Source organism: Capsicum annuum, chromosome 3 (genome assembly GCF_002878395.1).
Source record: "Capsicum annuum cultivar UCD-10X-F1 chromosome 3, UCD10Xv1.1, whole genome shotgun sequence".
Lineage (NCBI taxonomy): Eukaryota > Viridiplantae > Streptophyta > Magnoliopsida > Solanales > Solanaceae > Capsicum > Capsicum annuum.
The window spans coordinates 263,565,720-263,581,252 of record NC_061113.1 but is presented as its reverse complement, the minus strand read 5'-3'; the positions used below and the strand labels follow the sequence as shown (position 1 = coordinate 263,581,252).

At 31.3% G+C, this 15,533-nt stretch overlaps 2 protein-coding genes across 4 annotated transcripts; one reads left to right on the top strand and one right to left on the bottom strand.

The window, feature by feature from the left end:
* Positions 1-9,178: 9,178 nt before the first annotated feature.
* LOC107862138 lies at positions 9,179-11,802 on the bottom strand. Of its 2 annotated transcripts, none has more exons than XM_016707606.2 (5): positions 11,617-11,802; positions 10,178-10,246; positions 9,965-10,108; positions 9,684-9,757; positions 9,179-9,610 (listed from the first exon to the last, which is right to left on the bottom strand). In XM_016707606.2, the coding sequence occupies exons 2-5, from the start codon at positions 10,223-10,225 to the stop codon at positions 9,454-9,456; spliced, it is 423 nt and encodes a 140-aa protein (XP_016563092.1). In that variant the 5' UTR covers positions 10,226-10,246; positions 11,617-11,802; the 3' UTR covers positions 9,179-9,453. The 2 variants fall into 2 exon arrangements, with proteins under 2 accessions (XP_016563092.1, XP_047265935.1); XM_047409979.1 differs by having other exon boundaries at positions 9,965-10,063.
* A 111-nt stretch (positions 11,803-11,913) lies between these two features.
* Positions 11,914-14,325, top strand: LOC107862139 (protein WHAT'S THIS FACTOR 1, chloroplastic). Of its 2 annotated transcripts, XM_016707609.2 has the most exons (2): positions 12,307-13,360; positions 13,454-14,325. In XM_016707609.2, the coding sequence occupies exons 1-2, from the start codon at positions 12,691-12,693 to the stop codon at positions 14,173-14,175; spliced, it is 1,392 nt and encodes a 463-aa protein (XP_016563095.2). In that variant the 5' UTR covers positions 12,307-12,690; the 3' UTR covers positions 14,176-14,325. The 2 variants fall into 2 exon arrangements, with proteins under 2 accessions (XP_047265934.1, XP_016563095.2); XM_047409978.1 differs by having other exon boundaries at positions 11,914-14,325.
* The last annotated feature ends 1,208 nt before the right edge of the window (positions 14,326-15,533 follow it).

The window sequence follows — 15,533 nt, the reverse complement described above, 5'->3', positions numbered from 1 at the left end:
TTGGGACATAGAAAATACTTTTGACGGCATGACCTAAGACGAAATTAAAATTTGAAGTTTATTAATTTTGAACTTAGTATCAAATCTATTGAACTTACTATCAAATCTATAATTCTCAACGTAGGTAATACGATAGCTCCGCTCCTATCATAATTGTTGGAGTCCCACATCGGTGGATTAAAGGGTCTCTAATCTCCTTATATGATCTTGGGCAATCCTCCCCTCATGAGCTAACTTTTGAGGTTGAGTTAGGCTCAAAATTCATTTTTTTATCATAATATCAGAGTCAGGCTCATCCAATTCATTATTTTTGATACGGGTTGTTGGAGTCCCACATCGGGGATCCCATGTATAACAAATAACAAACAAGAACATGACGCTGAATTGAAAGGACAGGACCCCGTGTATAACAAATGTTAAAAGGTAGTATTTATTATAGACCTCCTATTTAAGTCATCACAAGCAACTTGTCATGCATCTATACTAATCCTTATCAAATAACTTAGTCATATTTTTTTTTTTGAAGAATATTTTCAAAAATATGTGGATTTTTTTGCCTCCCTTCCTTTTAATTTATTTGTCTAGTTTTACTTTGACACAATTTAAGAAAGTAAAGAAGACTGTTGAATCACGTAATCTTAAACAAAGATATGTAAAATATACAAAATATATTTGTTATATTGTGGTTTTAGACATAACATGTGAAAAGTTAAAATAAGAGTTGGCAAAAAAGAAAAGAAAAACTTACATTTTGAAACAGACTAAGAAAATGGAGGGAGCATGTAAAAAAAAAAAAAATTCCCCAAAAACACGTGTGTATAATTTAAAGCAAACACTATGAAAGATGAAGATGGAGTAGGATCGGAGTATGGTGAGAAGGAGACAATAACAATAATCACATATCCAGTATATTCTTACAAATTGATGATAAGAAAGAAACGATCAATATAATATGTCACTAGAAAATTCTATATTCTGATGGAGAAATTTTTTTCTTGATATTTTTTAATCAATGGGACGTGGAGAACACATCCATAGACTCTGAGAGCATTGAAGAGGTAAAGTTTTGTTTTTTAGGATATTTCATCAGTTGGCACATGATGTGTCTTTTTTTCTCCCATTTGTGTGGTATCAATCCACCGCGAATCAATTCTCAACATTAGATTCGTTAAGTAAGATCAATAATAAATGCTATCACATGGAATTATTGGTGATGTTAACCACCGCTGCTTTTAATTTCCCATCCAACTTTTCTTCTCAAAAAAGTGCTCCTCCAACTTCTTTTGACTTTTGAGTGCCTCGGTAACTGATAAAATTGTCTTCATATTTGAAAACGATCTTTGATAAAAATACAAAATAAGATTATCCGATTGCTTTTGTTTTTCTTCCTCGTGTATGTTACACTTTCTGGAAAATGTTGATAACTCTATATTCTCGAATATGGAACTAAGAGATAGGAAAATGCACTCAATCAACTGGATGTTGACCTTGCCATTTTCTTCAGCCCACATTATTTTAGAGGACCTAAGTCAACAAATAGCCCATTGTTAAAATGACTTGCCCCCAATGATGGTGTTTTTTTTTTTTTTTGTTTTTTGTTTTCTAGAACAAACGATTAGTAAGAGCCCAACTCAACTAATAATTACAAATTTACAATTGATCCTATTTTTGTCTTTTGGTGAATTAGCCTAGAAAAGCTGCGCCGTCTAAGGATTTTGGGCCTCTGTTTTGGTACACATGCTTAAGGATTTTGGGCTTCTATTTTCGTCTACTCAAACAAGTGAAAATTATCCCAAATAGATATATTAGATTGTTAATTACAATTTATAACAAAATTTTTCAATAATTATTAGACTAAATAAATAATTATAAGTTATAGCAACTTTTTAGAAAAAATTTATTTTAATTAAATATTCAAAAAATATTTTTTTAATATTTATTATTTATATTATTTCCTTATTTTTAGCATTTACCATTTATTACTCTTAATTAAATATTTGGATAATTATGGCAAGTTATATTATTGGTATCAATGATTTTTATTTTTATTTTAATAATTAAGTATTAAAATTTATTCACAATTTAAGGAGTCATATATGGTAAATATATTTTTTAAAGTTAAGACTTGATTTTTTACTTTTTATTAATTTTAATAATTAACTTGCTTCTACACTTTTCACAATTTTTTTTATAAAATAATATTTTAAAATAATGAAAAATCATTTTTCATAATTAATTTTCAAATTATCTTCTTATTTTTAGTATTTAGTATCTATCTCTCCTCATTAAATCTTTTGGATAATTATGGTAAGTATTATTGTTGGAGTAAAATTTGATAGAGTTGTTTTCTTTTAGGCAGTTTTTACTTGTCATTTTCTTTTACCATTTCAATGGTTACATGATTTTTCTAAGTTACCTTATTGATAAAAGATTTTTTCTCCACCATTAATATACTCTCTTTTTAATAAATTATTTTTTCTCTTCCATTAAACTTATACCATTTGCATATGAATTTGGATTTCACTTCATGTACTATTGATTTGGGATATAAACTGACTCAACATAGAATTATTAGTCATGATGTATTTGATATTTCTAGTAGAATATTTAGTGCTTCCGACCATCGGATCAGATATGGTATGCTATTATTGGATTATGCAAGAAGAAAGCAGAATGATGAAACAATAGTGAAAGTGAGGTAACTAAAAATGTTACTAGCAAGCATGGTGGTCTCAAAAGATCTAGGAAAGTTGTTCCGAAATTTCAAATTCATAACCCTACACGTCACAAATCAAGGATGCAGTAGATGTTTATGTCCAGTCATAAATTTTTTGTTCAGATGTGACTTCTTTGAATATAATAGGTTCAAACTATTTTTGTTTAGAAAATATTTTGTTAAATTTTATAAAATATGTTTTTCGTTAAAGCTCGTATCACGATTAGAATATTTTGTGAATACTTTTTGATTTATATCATGATCGCTATCATTGATGTTTAATATCAATTGTTATATTATATCGAGAACATCTTATTAAATTGATGTTCATTGTTGTGTATGTTTTCACATTTGTAAATGCTTAATTAACGTATATATGCTTATCATGCATTTTACATAAAGTACTGCAATGCTCTTTAGTTTATTCATATATATGCATTTTGCACACAATTAGATATTGTTTACTATATTCAATTGAATTGATATTAATATACCTTCTTTATAATATCTCATATAATCAATTTTTATACATTAATTTGATCATTTAATATTTTATTTTAATTTGCTAATAAAACTACGCTACATATTATAATATAATGTTCAAAAAACACTTTATGTTAAACTGCATATTATAGATAGCATTACTCGATCATTCTCATCAAAGAGATTCAAACGTGAAATATGAGATAATTCTCACTACTTAAATTCATTATGATTGGTCATTATCAAATTAATATGTGCACTATATCTCACTCATTGTGTGCATAACACATACACAATTACACGATTTGATTTCAAAATACTGTGATTATAAAAAAAAAAAAAAGGGATAATACTCGCGAAAATATTTGAACTTTAACCAAATTTTCAATGGAGCATATTGAACTTTGCGGGGGTCCTATTACCACCCTATATTTTTGTAAGTGGAATTAATTGCCCTATGGACTTTTTAAAAGTGGCATTAATCCCCCTGAAACGTTATCCCTAGTTTTTACGCTAGGAGGTGCAGTACACGCGTTGTTTCTTCTTCGCTTTATCAATTTTCAGTTTTTTTTTTTTACAATTACAACCATATTAAAGATTCCAAATGATTCCATTGAGTCAATTTCAAATTTGAAGTCCATTCTTATCACTCCAAAAGTTTTCAAATTCAATTTCAAGTTTCAAACTTTGAATTCCATTGAGTTTATGAAGAAAGTTTTTTCAAATTATTGAATGGAATCTTCCATTAATTTTCCATTGAAACTCGGAAGATTCAATTAGCGAGTTCCATTAATGAAAGATTCAATGAAACTTCCTAATTGAATGGAACGCGCTAATTGAAAACTCAATGGAAGATTCAATTTCCATTAATGGAACTCGAAAGATTCAAAAAAATTAATTTCATGTATGAAGACAAAAATATAGACTGTACATGTATGAAGCTATTCAATCTTCCGTTAATGAAACTCGAAAGATTCAATTTCCATTAATGGAATTCGGAAGATTCAATTAGCGAGTTCGTAATGGAATCTTCAAGAATTCAATTTCAATTCAACAATGGCTCCATTGTTGAAGAAAGAAGAAAGAAGAAAGAAGAAAGAAGAAAGAGAATGAAAAAATAAATAAAAATATAAAACTTTAAATAATTATAAAATTAAGGGGCTGTTTGGCAAAAAAAATAAAATTCTATAACGTTTTTAACATTGTTCATGCGCTTAATACGAATGACTAACACGCAATGTGCTAAGTGACAGATATATGCCATTAAAATACGAAAAAAAAAGTCTGGGGGTAATAAGACCCCCACAAAGTTTAGTATGCTCAACTGGTAATTCGGTCAAACTTCAGATATTTTTGTGAGTATTCTCCCTAAAAAAAAAATATTATCGTAAAGAAGAAAAATTCCATCGACATAAATAGCCATAAGTTGTGAACAAAATTAGAATAAACTTTTCATTTATAAATGATATTCAATTGATATTTAAAGAAATAATATTCAGGAACATAAATCATTAAAAAGGACATTTAACACTAGAACAACCATAGAAAATATAAATTCTAACTTAAGGAGGTGCATGTTTGTGGCATGTTGTCTTATTTTGTCTCTCTCGATGACAACTATTACACGTCACCTTTGATGTTTTTTACTTCTCTTCGTTTGGTGCTTCCCATCTTTCAACTCATAACCTCCTAGGAGGTCTTTTTGAATCCGATGACAATACAATTTGAGTTGAATTTGTGTCTAACTTCAACTGAGTAGCAATTACATCTACTAACCCTTTATATTTTGTAGTTGCATCATACATAATCTCTTCTACATCAAATACTTCTGGTCCTCCTGCAGAAACAATAAATTTAAATATCTTAATTGTTTTCTGAATGTAATATGACAGAATGAACATATTTGACAACCAATAATCATACACCTATAAATTGATTGAACAACAATTTTTTTTTGTGTGTGACTTTCAACCACATTTTTGTAAAAATTTAACATGTAAACATCACATACACGAAAATAAATATAAAAAATAATTTTAACTTTTTCTTTGAGTGTATTTTTCATAGTCAATAATAAAATAATATATATTCAAAAAATTAACTCAAATTATCACAATTCATATTGTATGTATTGTTTTTAACATTTGCAAACTCTAGAAATTAAATTTCGTATTAAATACTCAAATAGTGGTGCACTAAAATTTCGCCTAGAACAACACTATTCTTTTGAAATATTATGATTGAAAAATCATATTTAAAAAATAAATAAATAGAAGATAGTGAAGAAGATGAAGCAGAACAACATATGCGTTAAAAAGTGGGGGGGGGGGGGGGAGGGGGGGGACGTGGGGAATCACATTATACAATTGATGAACATATACAACTTCAAATCATCATCTTATTATACAAAATTCAACAATGCAACAATGCAACAATAAAGAATTGAAGAAACACATAAAAAAAATTATATAATTCCTTAAATAAGTTTGATTACAAAATATCAATTTTCATAAATAATTTAACATACTTGACGAATCTCATCTCCCTCCATGACGTATCATGATTGAATGCAAGTTATCAAAATTCATATGTTTATAACATAAAAATTACTTATTTTTGCTTTTCTTTCAAAAAATAATTCTCAGCAATTGCATAGAAGAAGCGAAAATAACGTATTTAATTTACTGGAACAATAAATCGTGTAGAAAAAAAAGATAGTGTACGAAGATAAAAATTCTTAATGAAAGCATTAAAATAGAAGAAAAGAAAAACGATTAGAGGAATTTGAGAGTGGATTGGTATCAATAATTAAGGTTAACTACATTTAAGGACGAAATGTCGTATATTAGTTGTATTAAATCTTTATTTATTTTTTCAGTAATTACTTTTTTGTATGTTTTGAAAAGTGAAAAACATCTTTTTTAACTACTTTTTTTTAAATGAAAGTTGGTATAACTTGAAAACTGAAAATTTTTGTTATAACTTGTAATAAACAATCTAATAAATTTATTTAGTTAATTTTCCCTTAAACAAATAATTAAAGAAAAATGAAAAAAAATCAACTATCGTCTGCATTCACACGCTAATGTTAGAGACTTGGGCTCGTTTGCCATTCAAGATGGAATAAACTAGGATACAAATATTCATTGACATTAGTTATTCCAACTTTCACATGAGATAATGAATCTCATTATCTACAATTTATATTGTATTAAAAATATAAAATATCTTATAAATTTTGTTTGAATTTTTTCTTCTTTATTAAAAGTTTTTGTTTTAGATAAAATCGTCTTTTCACTATTTTTTTCAAATATTTAAACGTTGAAAAGTAATTAAATATATTTATGGTAAAACCTTTCTTATTCAAAGTTGTCAACATTAATAACAACTAATACTTATTCCATTAGTTTAAAAATTTTAAATCAACTAAATTTGATTTTAAAAAATTTAAAAATCTAGAAATAAATATGAAAACGTTAGAATAAGAAAAAATTAATTTAAATATTAAAAAAAAAAATCATACCACAAATATAGTTCAAATTATTGTATCTCTCTTAGCCTCTGATAGAACAGAAAAGAGACATTGCATAACAAACACAAATGTGATAATCCATCAACTACTTGAAACTTCTGATGGTAAAATATATATATGTACTTATACTAAAATATATATTTAAGTTTACATTATTATAGTAAAGTGTACAGGATATTTGAAAAGTGATTTTGAACTTTTTACCCTTTATTAAAATCTCCACGATAGACAAAATTATTTAATTTTAAATAATCAAACGTTATACATGCGAAACACATTCGATTAAATTTACTTTAGTACAAATAATGAGATAAAGTCATAAGATAATATCGAAACTAATTAACACATAATCAAATACGTAATAAAATAATTTATATTTTATCTCAAAATTATTATTCTATCACATCAACTAAACGACCACTGAGCAAAATTGAAAAGGGCAAAACCTACATCATAAACTTCTCAATCTGTCTAGAGCCACGTCACCAAGCCAAAATACACGTATACCTTATCATAAGTATAAATCATGTAAACGTAGATCACTTTTTTTTTTTCTTTTTTTGGTTATTTTGACCTTTTTAAGTTCTTTCACACGTTCACACCTGAAGTAAACCGTACATGCATCTAACTTGCAGGTGTGAAAGGGGAAGAAATAAGAGCACCATCCAATCCAAAAAGACTAGGATGCCTTTCATCAAATAAATGAGAATTGACTTTCTTTGGTTTGGTGTGTTATTTTTATATGTTTGCGTAAAAAGAACATAAAAGTAAAAATAAATTTGTAAAGCACTACAAACTCAATTAACCTATAACGAAGTTGGCTTTTAATTTCATATTGTTTGTGTAACACTTGCCATAAATTTATTGCAGGATTCAGTTTTATGCACGAGATGTATAATAAATCTTAAAATATCAAGTTACTCCAAAAATAATTACCTGTAATTGTGCATAACTTAGTGCATGTATCTTTTGACTTATAGCTAGAGGTTAATGTGTTCTATTGTCTGAAAGGAGACGAGTTATAGAAGTCCTCCTCTGCAGTAACGAAGGGGAAAAAAACCATTAAAAAACACATACATAGTGAGCATCTAGAAGGTGAAGTTGTATGAGATCTAATCATACCTTCCTTGTGATATTAATGATTTAATATTTCACGTGTGGTATACCTAACGCGTAGGGTTGAAATTACTTGATTTTTTTGGTCAGAAATTCATGCATGTGGGTAATGGTCCTAAACAAGTGTCTCAATTCTCTATTCTCAAAAACTTTGTATCTATCCAATCTGCCAAATAAGTTTCCAATTTCTACCAATTTTCTGATTCACTTCCCTCCCTTCTTACGACTCATGAATCACGACCAAACTTCCAATCACAACAGGTAAAAATAGAGGAAAAAAGGACGGGGTTGTGTTTGGGTGCCAAACTCACCAAATCTATATCAATAGGCAACCATTTCAGTGGGTTTTGTCAAGAGAAAAACTGAAGACTGCCTATTTTGGTGAGTTCATATGGAGAAGAACAGCAACATGGCAAAGAAAGAAGAAGGGTTCTTTGAACAAAATCAAGAAGGGGACAATCATCATCATCATGTTATGCATAGCCAAGTGAAGAAGATTAAGGAGGAAGATTCTGAGAGAAACGTAATTGACTGGCCGGTTCAAGCAAGGGAGGTCATCACGACCAGGCAACACTCCAGATCACGTCTTGGATTAATCTCCGGTCAACCTATCTTTGTCGGCGACTCTTAGAAGTATAGATAGATCACTTAGGTTCTATCATCTCTCTTTGTTCTACCATTTAAGAGGGCTTTAGGTTTTGTTTCTATGCATGGAATATGACTCTAGTACAGAATATTAAATGGTTATGAAACCTTTAGAAGAGTTTAGCGCAGTTTTCCTCTAATTGCTATTTCAATTGTTTCCTTGTTTAGTCCTCTGGATGGTTAGGTTATTCTTATCCATGTTTGACTACTTTTTGCGAACATCATAAGCAAATGATGAAAATTGGAACTGACAATTTTATATTCACGCGGCAAGCGCAGAATAAAATCTGTTTCTAATTACTGCTAACATTTTTTTCTGTGTATTTCTAACAATTTTAGGCCTCCATGGCAAAAGGTTCATTTGTTTCGCCATGTTTTAAGAAAATGAAATCATGGACAAGGGTATTTTGTACTTTATACTGCAGCTAACTAGGAAACCTCACTCTGCTTTCCACCTCACTCTGCTAATGGAATTATGATTGATTTTCACATATCCCTGGTAGAGCTTGGTGCATTGGGTTATATAAGATCAAATAAGGCGATTAAAGTAACAGATGGAATGAAAAAATAAGAAGACTACCAACTTGCTATGAACAACTGAATCAGGCTCACAGCAGGCATAGCAAATGGAACTATAGATTGGAAAGTGAATTAACAAAATGAAGAACGTTAAGAAATTCAACAGATTTGTCCACCAAAAGTTCACCATCTATAAGACTTCTCAGTCAGGAAACTTGTAGTATGAAGTTTGTCGGGAAAAATTAAGCAGCTTTACACCAGTTAGCAACAAAATGTAAAGCAATTCTACAAAGGCTATTATTTTGCTACTCTTTTTTGGATCATGTAAGGCTCTGTCTTTGTTCTTTTAGTGAGAGCAGAAATACCAATCTAGATAACAAAAAACATAAGAAATGCAGTCCATTACCCAGGATAACGTGAACAACAGCTTACTGTAGAGAAGCTATAGCATAGGGCAAATAGCTCCGGATTCTTCCCGGATATTCTGAGCTATATATTTAGCATTCAGCAAAAGACGATCAGCCTCCTCATTTGAAGTGTCAAGCAAGCGCAGTTCCTTAATCTCTTCTTGCCACTTTTCCATTTGTTCCTTGTGTATTCTGCAAATAAGTATACTTCAGCATTTTTACCCGACCTTGTCCTAATTAGTTAATTTTCCTCTTACACACTTACACAATCATTCGTTCTTCAAACTCATTACTCACTTCCTTCAGCATGGACTTCCCTGATTCCAGCAGTTCAGAGACCTTCTCAAGATGATTACAAGAAGTGTGTCAACCAATACACACGTGCATCTATCAAAGATTATGAGCAAAACTTAAAGTATTATCACTGGTATTAACAACATCAAGTTCATCATTCGCTTGATTAGACTCAACTGTCTCGTCTCCCTTTCTTATGTCAGTACATAGTTATTTGTCTGAGGTATAAAGAATTAAGAATCTAAACAATACCAGATTAGTGAAACGGTTGATCTTGTCAAGAATATTAGCAATCTCCAGCTCCACCTGCTCTGACACCAATGTGGCAACTGCAGTTTCTTCTTCTACAGCCTTAGCAACATCACTATCGGTCACTGTGGTTTCATTATCCTCCACCTAACGGCAATATTAACTTCCATCACGAAAAATATGAAGTTAAAATGCTTTAAAAGATAGGGGACATACAGAATATTTCAGGCGCTTTTTTGTGACATCAACAACTTCTAGTTCCATTGTGATCTGTACTAGCAAAAACTGGGCAAATTCCACTCGTAAGAGATAGCCAAAACAAGAAATGGATATGAGAACAGAGTAACGCCATATTAGGGAGAATTCCCTCATAATCTTAGTAACTGAAATTATTCTATCAAATATCATATGTATAATGTGTCTCCAAAACAAACAAAACTTACAAAAATGAAACACTAGAAACTTCCAAATCAGAACAAGCACGGATCAATGCTGAAAGTACTAGGCAGATAAGCAGCAAATGATGGTGATATAGAAATGATGATCAAATCATCCCAAACTTTGGCTGAAGTTCCCTCATAATCTTAGTAACTGAAATGCACATATAATGTTCTATTGAATGTCAAATATATTACGTGTCTCAAAAACAAACAGAAGTTACTAAAATAGAAAACACTAGCAGAATTCCTAATCACTACAAGCACAGATCAATGTTGAAAGTACTACTCGGAACGGGCAAAAAATGATGGTGATATAGAAACGATAAGCAAATCATCACAAGCTTTAGTTAAAGCTTGCTGTATTGACCACCTAAACAGCAGAATACTCATGAAGCTAAATTAGAATCACACAAATGGAAAAATAAGCAGCAAATTGGTCAAGCTTCTATATAATGAATCGCTTATATATAGTGCATATATCATGCTTCTCATCATCATTAATATAAATAATTATGATGCCGATGCTTATGAAACAGCTTAATCAGACAATTAATTCAACGATTTACCAATTTCTATCCATAATTCTTCTCCAATGGACAAAACAAATGAGGTCTACAATACAATCAGCAAATCAATAGTTGCAGAACTTATGACGTGTAACATAATTGTGGATTATTATTAGGTGAAGTTTCTAGATAATATGTGAATCGCTTATATATAATCCACAAATCATGCTTCTCATCATCATTAATATTAGTAATTGTGCATCAGTGGTTGTGAAATAGCTTAATCAGACAATAATACAACGATTTACCAATTCCTATTGAAGACATTCAAAATTGCGGTCTACAGTCACCAAATCGATGATCGTACAACTTGTGAGGTGCAAATAATTGTGGATTGTTATTAGGTCAAGCTTCTAGACAATATGTGAATCGCTTATATATTATCAATATACCATACTTCTCATCATCACAACATAAGTAAGTATGCCGTCAATGCTTGTAAAATAGCTTAATCAGACAATAATTCAACGATTTACCAATTCCTATTCATAATATCTTCTTCAATAGACAAAACAAATGCGATCTACAATGCAATCAGCAAATCGATGATCAGGCAAAATCGTAGTGTGCAGTTGATTTAACCAACGTCTGTTCAGAAGAAAAAGTCGATTCCGAAATTGAATGCCGTCGTAGAGAGAGAGAGACTTACAACTCGATCGCAACGAGTTTTACGCAGAAGAAAAATGGAGAGGAGCAAGTTGGGAGCGGGAGGGAAAGTGTTTTTCAATTTGCCGAAAGAGAGAAGCTGGCGCGGAATTTGAAATTAGGGGCGGTGATCAATATGGATGCAGAATATTTATAGGCAATCAAACGGGCTGGCTAGAATAGATATTGTGGGCTTTCTGGTTTAAAACTACAGGGCCCAATGCTTGAATCTCAATAGAGCTAAATGTGGAGAATTTGGCAATATAGCCAATTCTTAGAGTGAATTAGAAAATCAAGAATTTGCGAGAGTAGACTTTTGGTGTCACTGTTTAAACTTTAACCTCGTCAAAAAAATCGTGCAACAATAGGAGCAAATCATTGTTGGAAGTATTATTACATTTGATATTGAGTAAGATTTGCTTTAACAACGAGTCATGGTGATCGACATAATTTCTGGCCAAATCTAAATGATTCAATGAAACCAAATCAACTTCAAATAATTCCAAATTCAATATAGAATTTACTTTGATTATCCCTTAATTTGAAGAATAGTTTGAGAATAATAAAAAATAGGATTCGAATTATGTGCTAGAATAAGAATTAAAGTCAAGGGGTGTGCATAACTCAAAAATTCACTTTAAAGTTCGTTTGATCATGAAAATCATAATTTTTTAAAGTTGAAATTGAAGTTATGTTTAATCATAAATAAATTGAAGTTGTTGTTCTTTTAATTTTGTGAGAGAAGAAAAAGTAAAAAAAAAAAAAAATTGTAATTATATTTTAAATTTTTAACTGTTTTGACATCCGAAAAAATATTCCTCATCGCCAAACGGTCACTGGAAAGGATAGTGCACGTTTTCATTCTTCTAAAAACAACGATGCCCTCTCCTTTATAAGGGTCGGCCTCGGAGACAAGCAAAAACTTGTTCCAAAATCTATCCGCATCTACTCCAAGCTTCTCCTTATCTGTCGGGCAAGGTCAAATTAGGAATCTCTCTTGTGCATGTAAATCTTAATTATGTTGAAAGATTAGAGAGTGCACACCAACTGTTTGATCATTTTCCGCAACATCTCATCCATGCAAATGATGCTTCTCACTCCACCAGTTAAAATCCAACAACTCCAAAGCAATAAGTGCAACATTTTCCCTCTCCACTCAGACTTCTTACCTGGTAAAAGCAGAAGAGACAAAACATTCACTAAATTCACCAATAAACGAACCACTACCTCTATTACTTGCTCTCACAAATTGGTTCGAGATCGGAAGTTGGACAATCATGTTGTGAAGAACAACAATATTAGGTTTGTACAGAAGCTTAAAACTCTGCTACTTTCTAAACCAAAGCATTTCATGCCAATCAGTGTTCTCTCAAAATGTCGCAGCTATTTGACCCTTTCTAAACCTTGCTCTATTCTTTCAATGATTCATCGTTATCCAACAATCTTTGAGCTCTTCACTATACCAACACCGCCGACACCGTTCAACGCTACGAAACCACTTTCTCAGCTGTGTGTTCGACTCACTCCGGCTGCTGCTGCCCTGTTTCGTAAAGAATTGGAACTGAAATCTGCCGCTTCAGTTTTCTTGGCTGCTAAGTTACAGAAGCTTCTAATGCTTACGACACATCATAGGGTATTGCTCTCCAAGCTAGTTCACATTGCCCCTGATCTTGGTTTGCCTGTTAATTTCCGATCTCGCCTTTGCAATGAGTACCCTGATAAGTTTCGTATTGTGGACACTTCTTACGGTCGTTCTCTTGATCTTGTTTCTTGTGATCTAACTCTAGCTAATGCTTTACCATCTCGTGAAGTTGACCATGTTTCACTTGGATTGATTGTAGATAGGCCATTAAAGTTCAAGCATTTAAAACTTCGAAGGGGGCTTAATTTGAAGAGACGGCATGAGGAGTACCTTATAAAGTTCAAAGAACTACCGTATGTGTGTCCTTATAAGACAAAAGTGAATGGTTTCTATAAAGAGTCAACTAATGCCGAGAAGAGGGCTTGTGCTGTGGTGAGAGAAGTTTTGGGGATGATGGTTGAGAAGAGGACTTTGGTTGATCACTTGACACATTTTAGAAAGGAGTTTGGCCTGCCAAACAGATTAAGAGCTATGCTAATAAGGCACCCTGAGTTGTTCTATGTGAGTAGGAAGGGACAGAGAGACACCGTCTTTCTGGTAGAAGGCTATAGTGATGGAGGCAAACTTTTGGAGAAGGATGAAATGCTAGTCGTGAAAGACCAGCTGATGAAGCTTATTTGGAAGGGGAAGCAAATTAGAAGAGAAAAAAGGAACGCTTTTGCCAAAGGCGATGTGAATGAGTATTTCAATGATGAGGAAGTTGAAGACAACGACGACTACTTTGAACACTCTGATGGTTTAGATAAATTGTTTGAACTTGGAGATGGGAATGACACCGATGATGATGATGATGGAGATTTTGGATTTGAGGATGGCTCCGACTGTGATGAAAGCACCAAATTATGGGCTATTCAAGACGAAACACAGTTCTGGAATAGTTCTGTGCAAATTGATACCTGTCGAGATTCACCACCTTGGTAGACTCGACTCTCTCGTGTAGCACTACCCATTCTGGTGATTGCTACTTAGGATGGTTTGGTATATTATTGTATAAGCATAATGTAAAATATAGTGCATACTAAATGACTGTATTTGTAATGCTTGTGTTAGATATGCTTGCATTAGCTATGTTTATATTTTTCTTATGCATTGTTTGGTTTGATGTATTAAAAATAACATGAATTCAATAACTTCTTAAAAAGAATTTTGTTTTTTTACAAAAATATCATCCTTATATATGTGAATTTTTTTTTAAGGGGTAATAGTGTCTTTAATCATGTTAATGCATGTATCGGATCTATTGCATTACTAATAGCATGAATTTTTGAGGTATTAGTAATACACAATAAAGTGTATAACTAATGCAAATATTAGTTATATATAGGGTGCAAAAGTATACCAAATAAGGTATTAGTAATACACATTATTAGTAATATACATTAAATTAATGCATGCATTAATTTTTCAATACACTTTACTATAGTTAACACTAGACATTGGCTCAATATATGTCTATGTTTTTGTTTTAATTTATGTGACACAGATATAATTTAGATAATTAATCATTAAAATAATTTAAAGTTTCAATTATTGTGATTTATAATATTTTTTCTTCTATTCCAATTTAAGTTACACTGATATAATTTTGAGAGTTAATCAAATATTTTGTAAGTTATTAATTATGTGATTTATAATGCTTTTAACATAATTTTTAAATAAGACATTAATACTCTCTTCGTCCCGATTTACGTGTCTTCTTATTTTTAAATAATATTAGTCTATACTACGTGCTTTGCACGTGTATTTAGCGTTGGTAAATAGTAAATATATATAAAAAATAAATATTGCCTATAACATAGAATATACTGAAAAGGTACATATATACCCCAAACTTTAATAAACGGTATAAATATATCTTCCGTCCAAAGTCCTTACCGTTAATGAAAAGGTATAAATATACCCTTATCACTAACGACAGGACACATGTCATGTCTTATTCGTTTGACCTTTTTTAATTTATTTTAACCCCAATTAATTAAAACAGGCCCTAATTAAATTTCATACCCGGTCCTAATTTATCGGACCCGACCAGAGACAACGGACGCGTCTCAATTCACGCGTTTGTTCATTCTTCTACTCTCTCACACTCAACTCTCTCACTAACACGAAAAACCCTAAATGGGTTTGAGTACCTAAGAAATTCGCTGACCTAAGTACAGAAAATCAAGAAGTGGTAAGGATATGAATTTGAGTACGAGTGTTGTATGCATAAATGGCTTGCCTGGTGTTGGAAAGACAAACCTCGCTTTGGAATTCGCTTACAGGTATTCTCAGAGGTA

Bases quoted from the DNA above. Each gene is read 5' to 3' on its own strand.
- LOC107862138 (XM_016707606.2), bottom strand. From the start codon at position 10,225: ATGGAACTAGAAGTTGTTGATGTCACAAAAAAGCGCCTGAAATATTCT. The intron at 10,109-10,177 runs GTATGTCCCCTA...TATTGCCGTTAG, and splicing joins AAAAGCGCCTGAAATATTCT to GTGGAGGATAATGAAACCAC. The intron at 9,758-9,964 runs GTATTGTTTAGA...CATCTTGAGAAG, and splicing joins TCAACCGTTTCACTAATCTG to GTCTCTGAACTGCTGGAATC.
- LOC107862139 (XM_047409978.1), top strand. From the start codon at position 12,691: ATGCAAATGATGCTTCTCACTCCACCAGTTAAAATCCAACAACTCCAA.